The sequence below is a fragment of the Cricetulus griseus genome, chromosome 4, assembly GCF_003668045.3.
Source record: "Cricetulus griseus strain 17A/GY chromosome 4, alternate assembly CriGri-PICRH-1.0, whole genome shotgun sequence".
NCBI classification, from domain to species: domain Eukaryota; kingdom Metazoa; phylum Chordata; class Mammalia; order Rodentia; family Cricetidae; genus Cricetulus; species Cricetulus griseus.
Genome location: NC_048597.1, coordinates 132,946,964 through 132,967,465, shown reverse-complemented (window position 1 = coordinate 132,967,465; position 20,502 = coordinate 132,946,964). Strand labels below are relative to the sequence as shown.

Here is a 20,502-nt window from a genome sequence, read left to right as displayed (position 1 = left end):
CTTTATATCTATGATGGGGGCACAGAGTGTGCCTTCATCTGACACTAGGTACAATGGTAATCAAATCTCCATTGCCTCTTCATGACTCAGAAAGAGAAGCTTGAGTAAATGAGTTGTGAGAGATGGTGGATATGGAGAAGTCTTGCATGTCTTCAACAAGTTGGGAAGGCAGCAGTGAGAATAACAATATAATCTATTTTACTCTGAGGACAATGGCATTTTAAGTGAGGATTCAGACATCTTATTCAATTTGGTTTCCACCAACTCTGAGTCAGCCTCACGTTCGTATGTCAAAAATATTAGATATGACGGAATATGTAGATTTTAAATTCTTATATTTAAACTTGACCAAGGTGGAAAATTTTCTTGCATATACCTGATATTTAGAAAGTATTCCATAAATATTGCTTATTGTTAGTATCAATAATTGTAGCACACTGTATTTAAATAAACACTTGAACACCTAGTAGTATGTGCATCTAAACAAACACATTTTGAAGACCTGAAATATGACTTATTAAATTTAAATTATTGGTGTCAGTAGTCTGGATATTTGTATGAATATTATAAATATGTTGATTAGTGAGATTGAGTACTGATTGTCATTTTCCTAAAATATTTTAAAACTGTATTTATACAAGAACCATATAAGGTAGGTGTTAATTATATGTGTCTTGTACATGAGGTGAATGATATAACTCACAAGAAAGTTTAAAATACTTCTATCCTTTTGTATTTTGCACATGTGAGTTAGTGTTGGGTTAAATTCGTTCAGATAATTTGTGTTGTTTATTTCACCTGTTCAAATACTGTGACCTGACAAAATTTTCAGCTGTTTTCTTTAAGCAGATGAAGATGAAGTAGACAATCATCCACATTTAAGTAAAGGTGTGCATGCTATATGTTAATTTAGAAATAGGGTCTAGAATAAGGCTTGTGGGCCGCCCTTGCTCCCGAGGATTTAAAATATACATCAGTGGTCTTAGTGTCATAAAAGCATGACAGTATTAATATATGAAATGGAATTCGGTAAAAACAGTAAGAACATAAAAACTAGTATGTTTTTGTTTTGATACAAATATACATGTATAATTTTTAAATTTACAAAGGTAACACATATGATTTATTGTCTTTTAATTAACCAGGAGCAGTGAAGGTCAATGCCACATTTGGTGTCATGTAATTATCTTCAACTAATTGATTAACTTTTATGAAAAATTGAACCTTATCAAAGCCAAAGCAAGGAGTTGCATATTAAATAATTTAAAATCATCCTCTTAAAAGGTAAGTCAGATTCATGATTAATTTCTGGAAGGAAATGCCACACTATAATGTCTTAATAGTATAAATTATAGTATTAGTATAAATTACAAATTTATACTATTATAAATTATAGAAATTTATATTATAAATTATAAATATAATTTCAAATTATAAATTTTTTGGAGAAAGTTACTTTCTACATAGCCCAGGCTGTCTTAAAACACTTCTTTTATTCTGACAAAAGGATATTAATTTAAAATCTTATTATTGTCTATTTGTTGCATACAACCTTTGTTTTAATAATTATGTTTTTAAGGGTAGCATGAACTTTGACCATATTCACTTCCTAATACATACTCTGCCCATCTCACTCCCAACATGTCCTCCCCTTTTCTAAAATAGTAGATTTTCTAGATTTTTCTTTGTTTCAATATTCCAGCTATTGGGTTTACAAGCATACTTTGATATGACTGTGTCAACTAATTTACTGTTCAAATAGTATTTCCAGCTCTTGAACAATATTATATGTATTCTTTTTTTTTTTCAAATTTTTTTTTATTAAATTATTAATATTTTCACATGTACTTTCCCTCTCCCTCTCCCTCCCCCACCCCCATTCCTTCTCCCCCACCTCCAACCTACCCCCCACCCCATCCACCCGCCACTCCCCAGGCAGGGTAGGGACCCCAACCAGGGCTCCACCAAGTCCACCAAATCTTCCTGTGCTGGGCCTAGGCCCCTCCCCATGTGTTCAGAGACAGAGCGAATCCCTTCAAGTGGGATGGGCTCTCGAAGTCCCTCCCACCCACCAGGGCAGAATGCCAGTCCATCTCCAGAGGCTCCAAGGAGTGCAGGGGCCTCCCCATTGGCATCCATGATCAGGGGGCTGGATTAGTCCTGTACTGTCCTCCCAAAGAGCATCTGGGGTCGATATGCTTTCCCTTTTTCAGGCCAACTGTTTCTGTGGGTTTCTCCAACCAGGTACAGACCCCTTCGTTCTTCATTCCTCCCTCTCTTCAACTGAGTTCCAGATTTCAGCTCAGTGTATTTCTGTGGATGTCTGTCTCTGCTCTCATCAGCCACTGGATGAGGACTCTAGAATAGCATAGAGAGTATTCATCAATCTCATTCTAGGGGAAGGGTTTCTAGGCCAACTTCTCCTCCACTGCCCAGACTGTCAGATCGTGTCATCCTTATAGGTCTCTGGAGATCTTCCTAGTTCCAGATCTCTTCTCGGACCTATAGTGACTCCCTCTGATATGGTATCTCTCATCCTGCTCTCTCTCCTCTATTCTTCCCCCAACTCAATATATCTGCTCCTCCATTTCTTCTCCTCTACTCTTCATCTTGTGCTCTTATTGTGGCAGCACCCACTTCCCTACCCTCATGCTCTCAATTAGCTCGGGAGTTCATGCCATTTCCCATTCCTGGGGTCCATTTATCCCTTAGAGTCATTCATGATTTCTAGTTTCCTTGGGGTAGAGGATTATAGGCTGGTAAACCTTTGCTCTATGTCTAAAAATCATATATGAGTGAGTACATACCATGTTTGTCTTTTTGTGATTGGGTTACCTCACTCAGGATGGTTTCTTCTAGTTCCATCCATTTGCCTGCGAATTTCAAGATTCCATTGCTTTTTTCTGCTGAGTAGTACTCCATTGTATAAATGTACCACATTTTCTCTTTCCATTCTTCAGTTGAGGGGCATCTAGGTTGTTTCCAGGTTCTGGCTATTACAAACAATGCTGCTATGAACATGGTTGAACATATGTCCTTGTTGTATGGACAAGCAGTATTTGGGTATATACCCAAGAGAGGAATGGCTGGATCTTGAGGTAGATTGATTCCCATTTTTCTGAGCAACCGCCATACTGATTTCCAAAGTGGTCTTACAAGTTCACACTCCCACCAGCAATGGAGGAGTGTTCCTTCTTCTCCACAACCTCTCCAGCATAGGTTGTCATTGGTATTTTTGATTTTAGCCATTCTGACAGGTGTGAGGTGGTATCTCAGAGTTGTTTTGAGTTGCATTTCTCTGATGGCCAAGGATTTTGAGCACTTTCTTAAGTGTCTTTCAGCCATTTCAGATTCCTCTGTTGAAAAATCTCTGTTTAGTTCTGCACCCCACTTTTTAATTTCATTGTATGGTGTTTTGGTGGCTAGCTTCTTGAGCTCCTTGTATATTTTGGAAATCAGTCCTCTGTCAGATGTGGGGCTGGTGAAGATTTTTTCCCATTCTGTGGGTGGTCGTTTTGTCTTACTGACTGTGTCCTTTGCCTTACAGAAGCTTCTCAGTTTCAAGAGGTCCCATTTATTAATTGCAGACCTCAGTGTCTGTGCTTCTGGCGTGATGTTCAGGAATCGTTCTCCTGTGCCAATTTGTTCAAGGGTTGTTCCCACTTTCTCTTCTAAAAGATTCAGTGTGGCTGGGTTTATGGAGAGATCTTTGATCCATTTGCACTTAAGTTTCGTGCATGGTGACAAGTATGGATCTATCTGCAATTTTCTGCATGTTCGAATCCAATTGTGCCAGCACCATTTGTTGAAGATGCTATCTTTTTTCCATTGTATGGATTTAGCACCTTTGTCAAAAATAAGGTGTTCGTAGGTGCGTGGGTTAATATCAGGGTCTTCAATTCGATTCCATTGGTCTATCTGTCTATTCTTGTGCCAATACCAAGCTGTTTTCAGAACTATGGCTCTATAGTAGACCTTGAAGTCAGGGATGGTGATGCCTCCAGAGGATCTTTTATTGTAAAGAGTTGTTTTGGCTATCCTAGGTTTTTTATTTTTCCATATAAAGTTGAGTATTGTTCTTTCAATGTCTGTGAAAAACTGTGTTGGGATTTTGATGGGGATTGCATTAAATCTGTAGATTGCTTTTGGTAGAATTGCCATTTTTACTATGTTAATTCTGCCTATCCAAGAGCATGGGAGATCTTTCCACTTTCTGGTATCTTCTTTAATTTCTTTCTTTAAAGTCTCAAAGTTCTTATTGTACAGGTCTTTCACTTTTTTGGTTAGTGTTACCCCCAGATATTTAATGTTGCTTGTGGATATTGTGAAAGGTGATGTTTCCATGATTTCTTTCTCATTGAGTTTATCATCTGTATACAGTAGGGCTACAGATTTATTTAAGTTAATTTTGTATCCTGCTACCTTGCTGAAGGTGTTTATCAGCTGTAGGAGTTTCCTGGTAGAGTTTTTCGGGTCACTTAGGTAGACTATCATGTCATCTGCAAATAGTGAAAGTTTGACTTCGTCCTTTCCAATTTGTATCCCTTTGATATCCTGATCTTGTCTTATTGCTCTAGCTAGAACTTCAAGAACAATATTGAAGAGATATGGAGAGAGTGGACATCCTTGTCTTGTTCCTGATTTTAGAGGAAATGCTTTGAGTTTCTCTCCATTTAGTTTGATGTTGGCTATTGGTTTGGTGTATATCGCATTTATCATGTTTAGATATGTTCCTGTTATTCCTGTTCTCTCCAAGATCTTTGTCATGAAGGGATGTTGGATTTTGTCAAAGGCCTTTTCAGCATCTAGTGAGATGATCATGTGGTTTTTCTTTTTCAGTTTGTTTATATGGTGGATTACATTGATGGTTTTTCGTATATTGAACCATCCTTGCATCCCTGGGATGAAGCCCACTTGATCGTGGTGGATGATTTTTCTGATATGTTCTTGGATTCGATTAGCCAATATTTTATTGAGTATTTTAGCATCAATGTTCATGAGAGATATTGGTCTGTAGTTCTCTTTCTTATTCTTATCTTTGTGTGGCTTGGGTATCAAAGTGATTGTAGCCTCATAGAAGGAGTTTGGCAATATCCCATCTGCTTCTATTGTGCGGAACAGTTTGAGGAGTATTGGTATCAGCACTTGTTTGAATTTCTGGTAGAATTCTGCAGTGAAGCCATCTGGTCCTGGGCTTTTTTTGGTTGGGAGGCTTTTGATGACTGCTTCTATTTCATTAGGGGTTATGGGTCGATTTAAATTGTTTATCTGATCTTGATTTAATTTTGGTAAGTGATATTTATCCAGGAAACTGTCCATTTCCATTAGATTTTCGAATTTTGTGGAGTACAGATTTTCAAAATATGACCTAAAGATTCTCTGGATTTCCACAGTGTCCGTTGTTATATCCCCCTTTTCGTTTCTGATTTTGTTAATTAGTGTGCTCTCTCTCTGCCTTTTGGTTAGTTTGGCTAGAGGTTTGTCTATCTTGTTGATCTTCTCAAAGAACCAACTCTTTGTTTCATTGATTCTTTGTAATGTTTTCCTAGTTTCTACTTTATTGATTTCAGCTCTCAGGTTGATTATTTCCTGGCGTCTACTCCTCCTTGGTGAGTTTGCTTCTTTTTGCTCTAGTGTTTTCAGTTGTTCTGTCAGTTCTCTAATGTGACTTTTTTCTAGTTTCTTCATGTGGGCACTTAGTGCTATGAACTTCCCTCTTAGGACTGCTTTCAGAGTGTCCCATAAGTTTGGGTATGTTGTGTCTGCATTTTCATTAGAATCTAGGAAGTCTTTAATTTGTTTTTTTATTTCTTCCTCAACCCAGGAATGGTGCAATTGGGTGTTATTCATTTTCCAAAAGTTTGCAGGTTTCCTGCCATTTGTATTGTTGCTGAATTCTAGCTTTAATGCATGGTGGTCTGATAAGATACAGGGGGTTATTTCAATTCTTTTGTAATTGTGGAGGTTTGCTTTGTTGCCTACTATGTGGTCAATTTTGGAGAAGGTGCCATGTGGTGCTGAGAAGAAGGTATATTCTTTTGAGTTTGGATGGAATGCTCTATAGATATCCGTTAACCCCAGTTGGGCCATGACTTCTTTCAGATCCTCTGTTTCTTTGTTAAGTTTTTGTCTGGTGGTCCTGTCTAGTGGTGTAAGGGGGGTGTTGAAGTCTCCTACTATAAGTGTGTGTGGTTTTATGTGTGGTTTGAGCTTTAGTAATGTTTCTTTCACAAATGTGGGTGCCTTCGTATTTGGAGCATAGATGTTCAGGATTGAGATTTCATCTTGATGGACTTTTCCTGTGATGAGTATGAAATGCCCTTCTTCATCTCTTTTGATTGATTTTAGTTTAAAGTCCATTTTGTTAGATATTAGGATTGCTACACCTGCTTGTTTCTTGAGGCCATTTGATTGGAAAATCTTTTCCCATCCTTTTACTCTGAGGTATCGCCTGTCTTTGAAGTTGAGGTGTGTTTCTTGTAAACAGCAGAAAGATGGATTCTGTCTTCGTATCCATTCTGTTAGCCTATATCTTTTTACGGGTAAGTTAAGGCCATTGACATTTAGGGATATTAATGTCCATTGTTCGTTGGTTCTTGTTTGGTTTGGATTTATTGTTGGTGGTGTCATTGTGTGTGGATTTTGCTCTCCTGCTTCTTTTTGTGTTTGGCAATATTAGATTATCTATTGCCTGTGTTTTTGTGCATGTAGTTATGTTCCTTGGGTTGGAGTTTTCCTTCCAGAACCTTCTGTAGTGCTGGATTTGTGGATATGTATTGTTTAAATCTGTTTTTGTCATGGAAAATCTTGTTTTCTCCATCTATAGTGATTGAAAGTTTTGCTGGGTACAGTAGTCTGGGTTGACATCCATGCTCCCTTAGTGCTTGTAGTGTATCTATCCAAGACCTTCTGGCTTTCATAGTTTCCATTGAGAAGTCGGGTGTGATTCTGATTGGTTTGCCTTTATATGTTACTTGGCCTTTTTCCTTTGCAGCTCTTAATATTTTTTCTTTATTCTGTAGATTTGGAGTTTTGATTATTATGTGTCGGGGGGACTTCTTTTTGTGATCCAGTCTGTTTGGTGTCCTATAAGCTTCTTGTACTTTCATAGGCATATCTTTCTGTAGGTTGGGGAAGTTTTCTTCTATGATTTTATTGAATATGTTTTCTGTACCTTTGAGCAGTGTTTCTTCACCTTCTTCTACACCTATTATTCTTAGGTTTGGTCTTTTCACGGTGTCCCATATTTCCTGTATATTTTGTGTTAGGGATTTGTTGGTCTTGAGGTTTTCTTTGGTTGATGAATGTATATCCTCTAGCGAGTCTTCAATAGCTGAGATTCTCTCTTCTGTCTCTTGAATTCTATTAGTTATACTCACATCTTTAGATCCTGCTCGTTTATCCAACCTTTCCATTTCCAGCATCGCTTCATTCTGTGTTTTCTTTAATGTGTCTAATTCAGCTTTCATGTTTTGAACTGTTTCAAGAGCTTCCTTCACTTGTTTGGTTGTTTTATCTTGGGTTTCTTTAGCTTCTTTAAGAGATTTGTTTATTTCTTGAATATTTTGGTTTGTCTTTTCCTCCATATCGTGTAATTTTTTGCTTACTTTTTCTTCTATTTCTTTAAGGGATTTTCTTGTTTCCTCTTTGAAGGTCTCTATCATCTTGCTCAGATAATTTTTGAGGTCCATCTCTTCTTCATGCACTGTGTTGGGCTTTTCAGATCTTGCTGGAGTGGAGTCCCTAGATTCTGGTGGTGTCATATTGGTCTTTCTGTTGTTGAGCGGGTTCTTATTCTGTCTTCTTCCCATATCTTTTTCCAGTGAGTGCAGGTAGGATCTCTCTATCTCCTCTTGTTACTCTGTAGTGTGTGTGGGCCAGGAATTCAATGTCAGAAGCTCTGGATGGTTTTGCCTCTCCTCATAGCCTCCTCACTCTGATGGCGTTAGGCCTCTTGGTGGATCGGTCGCCGGGAATGGAATGAAGAGTGGCCTGTACCCAGATTCGGGGAGCTCCACCCTACCTGGGCGTGTCTGTTTCAAGCAGGGACGAGCCTGGAGGGATCTGGGTGGATGGCGCTTAGGACAAGAATTGGGTAAAAGCAGGGGGTGGCTCACCTGGTCTGCGATGAGTCCACGGAAAGGGAAGGAAGAGTGTCCTGAACCAAGCCAGATTCAGGAAGCTCCACCCTACCTGGGCGTGTCTGTTTCAAGCAGGGACGAGCCTGGAGGGATCTGGGTGGATGGCGCTTAGGACAAGAATTGGGTAAAAGCAGGGGGTGGCTCACCTGGTCTGCGATGAGTTCACGGAAAGGGAAGGAAGAGTGTCCTGAACCAAGCCAGATTCAGGAAGCTCCACCCTACCTGGGCGTGTCTGTTTCAAGCAGGGACGAGCCTGGAGGGATCTGGGTGGATGGCGCTTAGGACAAGAATTGGGTAAAAGCAGGGGGTGGCTCACCTGGTCTGCGATGAGTCCACGGAAAGGGAAGGAAGAGTGTCCTGAACCAAGCCAGATTCAGGAAGCTCCACCCTACCTGGGCGTGTCTGTTTCAAGCAGGGACGAGCCTGGAGGGATCTGGGTGGATGGCGCTTAGGACAAGAATTGGGTAAAAGCAGGGGGTGGCTCACCTGGTCTGCGATGAGTTCACGGAAAGGGAAGGAAGAGTGTCCTGAACCAAGCCAGATTCAGGAAGCTCCACCCTGCCTGGGCGTGTCTGTTTCAAGCAGGGACGAGCCTGGAGGGATCTGGGTGGATGGCGCTTAGGACAAGAATTGGGTAAAAGCAGGGGGTGGCTCACCTGGTCTGCGATGAGTCCACGGAAAGGGAAGGAAGAGTGTCCTGAACCAAGCCAGATTCAGGAAGCTCCACCCTACCTGGGCGTGTCTGTTTCAAGCAGGGACGAGCCTGGAGGGATCTGGGTGGATGGCGCTTAGGACAAGAATTGGGTAAAAGCAGGGGGTGGCTCACCTGGTCTGCGATGAGTCCACGGAAAGGGAAGGAAGAGTGTCCTGAACCAAGCCAGATTCAGGAAGCTCCACCCTACCTGGGCGTGTCTGTTTCAAGCAGGGACGAGCCTGGAGGGATCTGGGTGGATGGCGCTTAGGACAAGAATTGGGTAAAAGCAGGGGGTGGCTCACCTGGTCTGCGATGAGTCCACGGAAAGGGAAGGAAGAGTGTCCTGAACCAAGCCAGATTCAGGAAGCTCCACCCTACCTGGGCGTGTCTGTTTCAAGCAGGGACGAGCCTGGAGGGATCTGGGTGGATGGCGCTTAGGACAAGAATTGGGTAAAAGCAGGGGGTGGCTCACCTGGTCTGCGATGAGTTCACGGAAAGGGAAGGAAGAGTGTCCTGAACCAAGCCAGATTCAGGAAGCTCCACCCTACCTGGGCGTGTCTGTTTCAAGCAGGGACGAGCCTGGAGGGATCTGGGTGGATGGCGCTTAGGACAAGAATTGGGTAAAAGCAGGGGGTGGCTCACCTGGTCTGCGATGAGTCCACGGAAAGGGAAGGAAGAGTGTCCTGAACCAAGCCAGATTCAGGAAGCTCCACCCTACCTGGGCGTGTCTGTTTCAAGCAGGGACGAGCCTGGAGGGATCTGGGTGGATGGCGCTTAGGACAAGAATTGGGTAAAAGCAGGGGGTGGCTCACCTGGTCTGGTCTGCGATGAGTCCACGGAAAGGGCATATTATATGTATTCTGTGGTAAAGGGAATGATACCACCTTAGTAGAATAAATCAGGGTTGTGTAGCATACTTAGCTCCCTTAGTTTGAATAATGCTTTTCATTAGAGGAATATAGTATTACTTCTTCTTGTCTACATAGAGTGCCTTGTACTTTGTTATAGCTATGGACCTCTCCTTTAATGGCTATGGTTTCATAATCTGGCTCATATGAATGTAGATAAATTATTTGTGTACATAAGGAAGTGAATAACATGAAGTAGTAATGAAAGACTTCAAATATTACCTTTGTAGGACCCAAAAATACTTTTGTAGGAACATGGAATACCTTAAATGAGAGTATTTGAATTAAAATTATCTAAAATTCACAGTTAATTTATATTTGACTTTTAAAAACAAATATTCCTTTCCTTTTTAGAAGGGCGATGATGAAAATGAAAACCAAAAACATAACACATGTTTTAGAATTCTATCTTAAGAGAGTGTCTGATGATCCAGAACTGCAACCCTTTCTATGGGGGTTGTTCCTGTCCATGTATCTGATATCAGTCCTTGGGAACTTGCTCATCATCCTGACTGTCAGCTCTGACTCCCATCTCCACACTCCTATGTATTTCTTCCTCTCTATTCTGTCCTTGGCTGACACTGGCTTCATTTCTACCACAGTCCCCAACATGGTTGCAGACCTTCAAATCCACAGTACAGCCATATCTTATGTGGGCTGTCTGACTCAGATGTCTTTTTTTGTCATTTTTGGATGTATGGATAGTATGCTTCTGACTGTGATGGCGTATGACAGGTTTGTTGCCATCTGTTACCCTTTGTATTACACAGTAATTATGAACCCTTGTCGCTGTGGCATCTTAGTTTTAGTATCTTTTTCAGCTAGCCTTTTTGAATCTCTGTTTCACAATTTTATCGCCTTACAACTTAAATGTTTCAAAGATGTGGAAATCCCTAATTTCTTCTGTCACCCTTCTCAACTTCTAAGCTTAGCATGCAACAACACATTTGATAATAGCATGTTCACATATGTTATGGGTATTATACTTGGTGTTTTTCCCTTATCAGGGATCCTTGTCTCATACTTTAAAATCATTTCTTCTATTCTGAGAATCACCTCTGCAGGTGGGAGGTGTAAAGCCTTCTCCACCTGTGGATCTCACCTAACAGTGGTGTGCTTATTTTATGGAACAGGGCTTGGAGAGTATTTTGGTTCAGTTTTGTCTGACTCTTCTGGCAACAATGTGGTGGCCTCATTAATGTACACTGTGGTCACACCCATGCTAAACCCTTTCATTTACAGTCTGAGGAATCAGGACATTAGCAGATCTCTAAAAAGGCTCCACTTTTGTCTTGTTTAATAATGGGTCCCATGGACTTAATTTAAGACAGATTGGAAAATTTAGAAAATTAACCACCTAGAACTGTGAATACTGCCTCATTGTATCCATATTCTATCTAAAAGTTGATGACTTTAATTTATCCTCATTTATCCACAACAAAATGATGTTTTACTAGAGTGGGTATAAAGAAATTCAGCTTTATTTGTTTGTTTATTTTAGACAAAGTTTCTCACCATTGGTCATGGTGTTTCATCACTGCAGTAGAGGCCCTAAGACAATGCCTTTCTTAACAAAACAGTTGCTAACATTTGAAGTCCACAAAAATAGACACAGAGGAACTACATAACAATTTTGAACAGAATGATGGTAATTTTACCTGTTTTAGAAGTATTTATTGTTCATCAATATATACAAAATTTTCTGTATGTTGAAACTAAACCATGTATTCTTACTGCCTTGAAGTGCACAAAAATATTATGTATGGATTGATTTAAAATATCATATATGAGCTGGGTGTTGGAGGTGCACACCTTTAATTTCAGCACTTGGGAGGCAGAGGCAGGCAGATCTCTGTGAGTTCAAGGCCAGCCTGGTCTCCAGAGCGAATGCCAGGATAGACTCCAAAGCTACACAGAGAAATCCTGTCTCGAAAAAAATTATTATGTATGGCTTGATTTAATATTGACAAATATCTTGATCATAATAACAAAGAATAAATATGCCTTATCCTAGACAAGATAATAAAATAACTGTAAGCTTTCTACATCCTTCAACTGACTGACGTACACAAAAAGAACAGACACATTCTTATCCCATGGCAGCATACAGCACTGATAGGTAAGAGACCCTCAAAACTTTGTCTTCATAATACACTTCACCTGCATCTCTAGAATTGGCCTAGACAGGTAAAATATCCACAAACATTCCACCTCCAATATCGATTGAATCCATTTATATTAGGAAACTGGACAGAGTTTAAATCTATAATTCTAGAAAAACCTGTGACTAGGTGCCTTGGTGTCTCTGCTTAAAATGTAACATATTTCCATTTGACATTTTCATTTGACCAACAGGGAGACAAATGAAAATGAAAACACAACATATCAAAACCTATGGGATACAATAAACTCAGAGCAAGAGAAAAGTTTATATTTACAGCTCAAATCATTGGTATTACAAACCATAAGTATAATAAATAAATAATTGAAGTCACTGAATCCTTAGAAAACCAAGAAGAAACCAAACCCCAAATTAGTGAACAAAAGCAAGTAAGTAAGGTCACAAGAGAAATCAACGAAATAGAAACAGACAAAAGTAAAATAAATGTAATGAAGAGTTGGTTGTTGAGAAAAAGGAGCAATATTAATAACCACTTATCCAAATTACTCAAAAGAAATGTAGGAAAGAAAGTATTAAACAGAATGAATCCATAAAGAGAGACATTACAACACATGCCAGTGAAATCCAGAAAACCATAATGTCATACTTCAAAAACTTATTCCAATAAATTATAAATCCTAAGGTAGGTGGATAAATTTCTAAGTGTATATGAGCTAACAAAGTTAACCAATGGAAGATAAAAGAATCCATCACAATGAGATTAAAACAAAATAAAAATAAAAACCTCCCGACTTAAAACAAAAAAATACCTGCCTTATGTACCTCCTTATGTATTGTTGGCAGGGGTAGTCCGAGATGCTTCCTAACCAAAGTAGGATATTTTCATTTCTCTTGGTTGCCAATCAGAATTGGAAAATAAAACTGTATTTTAACTAGAGTAAAGAAGTTAATCAGGAGCTGAGTAGTGAAAGGACTTGTGAGGTGACCAGGGAAAGGGATAGAGTAACTGCAAGTCTTGACCTATGCCCCTTCTCCAAGTCCAGTCCCCAGTCTAATCAGTAGCTCTTGAGCAGAACACATGCTGATGTTGCCCTTGCCGAGTGTTCCCATCTCCAGAGGACTACACAGATCTTCTACTCCTCAACTCCCACTCTGCAATCATTGCTTCATCCCAGACCCCAACTACAGAAAGAATTCCCTGGAAACCCAACAAGCCACTCCAGCCGGGGAAGCAAGAAGGTCAATTGCATGTAGAACTTTTCCTCTCCCTTTGCTCCTCCAAATCCAAACCTCCCCAACCCCATGCCCAGTTCTGCAGCAAAACACCTACTGCAAACTCACTTCACCATCATATTCCTCTCCAGTGGATCACAGGGATCTTCCCATCCTAACCCCATTACCCTACTCATTGCTTTTTCTCAGCTCCCAGCTCCATCAGGCAATGTCTGAGAACTTATGGGCCACTTTACCAGGGAAGCAGGTAGGCTAACTGTGGATCTTGACCTTTCCCTTCTCCATTCCTCCAAGGTCAATCCCCAATCTCATCCCCAGCTCTGTAGCAAATCTTCTACTGTGGCCTTTCCTCACCCTCTGCCACCATTCTAAGGGGACTAAGTAGATTCTGATAGAACATTCTGCTTTCATCCATCCTGTGAACTCCTACATCCCCCTTTCTGGCCATCCCCCTCGTTAAGTGTCAGCTCCCAATACCAAAAATATTACAAGAGACTTTTAGTGCCCACACCTATCAGGACCCCAGAAGAATCTCCTAATGAGCAACAAAGAACCACCAAATTCTCCAAATAATCAGAGAGGAAAGAACGAAATAGAAACCAAGGAGCAAAATACCCACCCAACAAAGACAAGATGAGATGTCAGCACTTAGAATTGTTATTTAAACAATACTAGATGCCTAGTTCCAAGAAACCCACCCAGAATAAATAATGTTGGTACAATATGTCTCCACTAGAACTTCAGAAGCTTACCACATCAGGCTGTGAATATGATAGAGGTCCTTACTTTTAGATTTAATCTTATACATGTCAGAATGACTAAGATCAATAAAACAAATAACATTTCATGTTGGTAAACATGAGTAGGGAGAACACTCATCCATTGCTGGTGGGAGTGCAGACTTGTATAGATACTGTGGAAATCCATGATGATTCTTCAGGAAGATGATTATCAATTTACCTCAAGATTCAGCTATACCACTCTTGGGCATACACCCAAAAGACTTCATCTTACCACAGAGACATTTCTCAACCACACTAATTTCTTTTTTATTGTAAGTAGCCAGAAATTGCAAACAACCTAGGTACCATTCAAGAGAAGAATGGATAAAGAAATGTGGTGTCACGCTCAAGGTAACTTTTACTTTCCTGAAGTTTACAATTTAATTCAATGTTTCTCCCTATTATGTAACTATTTCTTCCATTTACAGCTTTCTCTCCTGGATGTAGAGGGGAACTCATATGACTCAAGGAGAGGGAACTGGGATTGACCTGTAAAAGAAGCTTGTTTCTTATCTAAATATAAAACCTTACAATGCTTGGGAAATGCAGAAAGCTGTAAGACTTATAAGGCTGTTAAAAGCTGGGGGCACCAGGGATGGGGGACTTTCCTGTGGAACTTCCTACCATAGGGAGTTGTAGTGATGCTGATTTCAATGATCCTTATCAATGCTTCAGTGTGCTGAGGTGAAGCAGTTGCTTCTGAAATTAATCCCTCACCCACCCATGCTTTCATAAACAATCCAAATAAATCATTGTTCTAAAGATGTGTATTTTTGTGTTTATTGATACAAAATGATACAACCTCATTTCCACTTCCCCCTTTCCTCCCGGTCTCCCACTATCCATTACTTCTCTATTTCTGCTCATAAAAGGGAAGGCCTCCCATGGATATCAACAAAACATGTCTTGTTGTGTTGCAATAAGACTAAGCACCTTGTTTTGTGTTAAGGCTGGGCAAGGCAATCCAGTGTGAGGAAGAGGGTCCCAAAAGACATCAAAACAGTCAAATATCCCCTGCTCCCATTTCTAGGACTCCCACAGCTGTCATGCTATACAGCTGTCACATATATTCAGAGGGACTAGGTCAGTCCCAGGTAGGCTCACTGATTGTTGGTTCAGTCTCTGTGAGCTACTAGGATTCTAGTTTAGCTGATTCTTGTGGTTTCCTTGACCCATCTCATTTCTACAATCCTTCCTTTCTCTTTTCAGCAGGATTTCCTGAGCTTGGCCTAATGTTTGATTGTGTCTCTCTACATCTGTTTCCACCAGTTGGGGGATGAAATATCTCTGGTGACTACTGGTCTAGGCACCAATCTTTGAGTATAGCAGAATATCATTAGGCATCATTACATTGACTTTGTTTCAAGTTGTGTTTGGTTCTATGCTACATCTGAGGAATATCCACCATCTGTGTCCTGGTACTGGTTGGACCGGTCACTGGTTGGCTACTCCTAAAATCTCTGTGCTACCCTTACCTCAGCACATCCCATAGGCAGGACAGACTGTAGGGCCAAAGTTATGTGGCTGTGTCAATGTCCCAATCCCTCTACTTGTAGTCTTGCCTGGTCACGGAGATGGCAAATTAAGGCTATGTATCCCCTATTGCTAGTAGTCTTAGCTGAGCTCATCCTTATAGATTCCTGGGATTTCCCTGCACCAGGTTTCTACCTGACTCTGAAATGACTCCCTTTCCTGTAGCCTCTTTCAATATTCTCCCCCTCCTCCCTCCAAACCTGATCTCCCATGTTACTATCCCCACCTACCCCCCCAGGCCAACCAGTCCTTGTCTTGTGCGCCAGTTAAATTGCTTTTCTTAGAAGATATTAATTGTAGAGTTGCTGGCCTCTGGAGGAAGCACACCTTTTTATTTATTCCAATTTATGCTATTATAATAGGATCAAGACATCTCAACTTAGGGTATGATATAAAATTTGTTATATATCTTGGTGTAGATATTTGGCTTCACCTCTTTGGGTAGATGTTAAGTTCTTTGGTTCCTTGCTTTTCAAAATATGATGCTTTTCAAAAAATGTTTTACTGCACCATTTCATTGCAGAAAGTCTGAGGTTCTTCTTTATTTTTTTAATTTTTTTTTATTATTTCAAGTTAGGGAACAAAATATGATGCTTGCTTTTCAGTCTTGGCATAACTCTTAGCTTTAGGTTTCAGACTTTGATTAGTATTTAAAGTTCTACCTGGAACACTGGCTTCATTCTTTAGTCAACTGACTAAATTAATACAGTGAGTGGCATTGGTGATAGGCTAGTAGACAGTGGAAAGGAACTGATTCCACAGACTATTAAGCAGGAGTTGCCATCTAGCTCCACAGAGGGCAGCAATGGAAGAACTAGGGGTACTCTGGATCTGTCCACAGATGGCAGTGAATCCAAAGGGATGGGGGTAGGCTTGGAGTAGAGACTCAGGTGGGTGAGCAGTCTTGAGAGTTCAGAATTGAAAAGGAGTAGCAATGTGCAGGAAACCTATCTCAAAGAAGTTCTTCTGCATTCTCACCACCTTGTGTCAAAGGATGGATTTACTTCTCTGAGGCAGAGTTTGCCAGATGGCCTTGAATGCCTGAATGACAGAGTCACACTTTTGAGTAGATTGTTTTACTGCACCATTTCATTGCAGAAAGTCTGAGGTTCTTCTTTATTTTTTTTAAATATTTTTTTATTATTTCAAGTTAGGGAACAAGCTTGTTTCACATGTAAGTCCCTTCTCCCTCTCCCTCCCCTCACCCCCATCCTCCTCCCCCACCTGCAACCTACCACCCACCCCATCCTCCCACCACTCCCCGGGCAGGGTAGGGCCCTCAACGGGGGCTCTGCAAAGTCCACCAAATCTTCTTATGCTGGTCCTGGGCCCTTCACCATGTGTCCAGGGCCAGAGTGGATCCCTTCACGTGGGATGCGCTCTCAAAGTCCCTTCTTACATTAGGGAAAAATACTAATCCACTACAGGAGGCTCCCTGGAGTGCAGAGGCTCCTTATTGACATCCATGTTCAAGGGGCTGGATCAGTCTTGTACTGGCCTCCCAGACATCATCTGGGGTCGATGTGCTCTCCCTTGTTCAGGCCAACGGTTTCTGTGGGTTTCTCAAACCTGGTACCGACCCCTTCAATATTCATTCCTCCCTGTCTTCAACTAAATTCCAGATTCCAGCTCAATGTATATCTGTGGATGTCTGTCTCTGCTTCCATTAGCCACTGGATGAGGGCTCTAGGATGGTATAAAGAGAAGTCATCAATCTCATTTTAGGGGAGGGCGTTTAGGTTATACTCTCCACCATTGCCTGGATTGTCAGATCCTGTCATCCTTGTAGGTCTCTGGAGATCTCCCTAGTTCCAGATCTCGTCTCGGACCTATAGTGGCTCCAACTGATATGGTAACTCTCATCCTGCTCTCTCTCCTCTATTCTTCCCCCAACTCAATATTTCTACTTCTCCATTTCCTCTCCTCCACTCCTCTTCTCCTGATCTCATTCTGCCAGCTCCCTCTCCCCTCACCTCATGCTCCCGATTAGTTCAGGAGTTCATGACACTTCCCATTCCTGGGGACCATTCATCCCTTAGAGTCCTTCATGTTTCCTAAGTTCTTTGGTGAAGAGAATTATAGGCTGGTAATCCTTTGCTCTATGTCTAAAATTCATATATGAGTGAGTTTATAGCATGTTTGTCTTTTTGTGACTGGGTTACCTCACTCAGGATGGTTTCTTCTAGTTCCATCTGTTTGCCTGCGAATTTCAAGATTCCATTGCATTTTTCTGCTGAGTAGTACCCCATTTTATAAATGTACCACATTTTCTCTTTCCATTCTTCAGTTGAGGGGCATCTAGGTTGCTTCCAGGTTCTGGCTATTACAAACAATGCTGCTATGAACATGGTTGAACATATGTCCTTGTTGTATGAACATGCAGTATTTGGGTATATACCCAAGAGGAATGGCTGGATCTTGAGGTAGACTGATTCCCATTTTTCTGAGCAACTGCCATACTGATTTCCAAAGATGTCTTACAAGTTCACACTCCCACCAGCAATGGAGGAGTGTTCCTTCTTCTCCGCAACCTCTCCAGCATAGGTTGTCATTGGTATTTTTGATTTTAGCCATTCTGACAGGTGTGAGGTGGTATCTCAGAGTTGTTTTGAGTTGTATTTCTTTGATGGCCAAGGAATTTGAGCACTTTCTTAAGTGTCTTTCAGCCATTTCAGATTCTTCTGTTGAGAATTCTCTATTTGGTTCTGCACCCCACTTTTTAATTTCATTGTTTGGTGTTTTGGTGGATAGCTTCTTGTGCTCCTTATATATTTTGGAAATCAGTCCTCTGTCAGATGTGGGATCGGTGAAGATCTTTTCCCATTCTGTGGGTGGTCGTTTTGTCTTACTGTGTCCTTTGCCTTGCAGAAGCTTCTCAGTTTCAGGAGGTCCCATTTATTAATTGCAGACCTCAATGCCTGTGCTACTGGTGTAATGTTCAGGAAGCGGTCTCCTGTGCCAATTTGCCCAAGGGTAATTCCCACTTTCTATTCTAGAAGATTCAGTGTGTCTGGATTTATGCTGAGATCTTTGATCGATTTTCACTTAAGTTTTGTGCATGGTGACAGGTATGGATCTATCTGCAATCTTTTGCATGCCCAAATCTAATTGTCCCAGCACAATTTTTTTGAAGATGGTATCTTTTTTCCATTGTATAGATTTAGCACCTTTGTCAAAAATAAGGTGTTTGTAGGTGCGTGGGTTAATATCAGGGTTTTCAATTCGATTCCATTGGTCTATCTGTCTATTTTTGTGCCAATACCAAGCTGTTTTCAGAACTATGGCTCTATAGTAGAGCTTGAAGTCAGGGATGGTGATGCCTCCAGAAGATCCTTTGCTGTAAAGAATTGTTTTGGCTATCCTGGGCTTTTTATTTTTCCATATAAAGTTGAGTATTGTTCTTTCAATGTCTGTGAAAAACTATGTTGGGATTTTGATGGGGATTGCATTGAATTTGTAGATTGCTTTTGGCAGGATTGCCATTTTTACTATGTTAATTCTACCTATCCAAGAGCATGGGAGAGCTTTCCATTTTCAGATATCTTCTTTAATTTCTTTCTTTAGAGACTCATAATTCTTATGGTACAGGTCTTTCAGTTTTTTTGTTAGTGTTACTCCAAGGTATTTTATGTTGTTTGTGGCAATTTTAAAGGGTGATGCTTTCTCTGATTTCTTTCTCCACAAATGTGTCATCCGTATATAGTAGGGCTACAGATTTTTTTTAGTTAATCTTGTATCCTGCCACTTTGCTGAAAGTGTTTATCAGCTGTAGGTATTCCCTGGTAGAGTTTTTCGGGTCACTAATGTAGACTATCATGTCATCTGCAAATAGTGAAAGTTTGACTTCTTCCTTTCAATTTGTATCCCTTTGATCCCCTTTTATTGTCCTTTTGCTCTATCTAGAACTTCAAGGACAATTTTGACGAGATATGGAGAGTGGACAGCCTTGTCTTGTTCCTGAGTTTAGAGGAAACGCTTTGAGTTTCTCTCCAATTAGTTTGATGTTGACTATTGGTTTGGTGTATATTGCGTTTATCATGTTTAGATATGTTCCTGTTATTCCTGTTCTCTCCAAGATCTTTATCATGAAGGGATGTTGGATTTTGTCAAAGGCTTTTTCAGCATCTAGTGAGATGATCATGTGGTTTTTCTTTTTCAGTTTGTTTATATGGTGGATTACATTGATGGATTTTCATATGTTTTACCATCCTTGCATCCCTGGGATGAAGCCTACTTGATCATGGTGGATGATTTTTCTGATGTGTTCTTGGATTCAATTCACCAATATTTTATTGAGTAGTTTAGCATTGATGTTCATGAGGGATATCGGTCTGTATTTCTCTTTTTTAGTCATATCATTGTGTGGCTTGGTTATCAAAGTGATTGTAACCTCATAGAAAGAGTTTGGCAATATCCCATCTGCTTCTATTGTGCAGAACAGTTTGAGGAGTACTGGAATTATCTCTTGTTTGAATTTCTGGTAGAATTCTGCAGTGAAGCCATCTGGCCCTGGGCTTTTTTTTTTGGTTGGGAGGCTTTTGATGACTGCTTCTATTTCATTAGTGGTTATAGGTCGATTTAAACTGCTTACCTGATCTTGGTTTAATTCAGGTAAGTGATATCTATCCAGAAAACTGTCCATTTCCTTTAGATTTTCGAATTTTGTGGAGTACAGGTTTTCAAAGTATGACCTGAAGATTCTCTGGATTTCCTCAGTGCCCGTTGTTATATTCCCCCTTTTCGTTTGTGATTTTGTTAATTAGCATGCTCTCCTTCTGCCTTTTGGTTAGTTTGGCTAGAGGTCTGTCTATCTTGTTGATCTCAAAGAACCAACTCTTTGTTTCAGTGATTCTTTGTATTGTTTTCCTAGTTTCTACTTTATTGATTTTGGCCCTCAGGTTGATTATTTCCTGGCATCTACTCCTCCTTGGTGAGTTTGCTTCTTTTTGCTCTAAAGCTCTCAGTTGTTCTGTGAATTCTCTAATGTGACTTTTCTCCAGTTTCTTCATGTGGGCACTTAGTGCTATGAACTTTCCTCTTAGCCCTGCTTTTAGAGTGTCCCATAAGTTTGGGTATGTTGTGTCTACAT

General features: G+C 40.4%; 1 protein-coding gene across 1 annotated transcript; it reads left to right on the top strand.

The window, feature by feature from the left end:
- Positions 1-10,104: 10,104 nt before the first annotated feature.
- On the top strand, positions 10,105-11,043 carry LOC100751834 (olfactory receptor 7E24-like). The gene has a single exon (XM_027411653.1). The coding sequence runs from the start codon at positions 10,105-10,107 to the stop codon at positions 11,041-11,043; it is 939 nt and encodes a 312-aa protein (XP_027267454.1).
- Positions 11,044-20,502: the final 9,459 nt, after the last annotated feature.

Excerpts from the sequence above, each read along its gene's own strand:
- LOC100751834 (XM_027411653.1), top strand. The coding sequence starts at position 10,105 with ATGATGAAAATGAAAACCAAAAACATAACACATGTTTTAGAATTCTAT.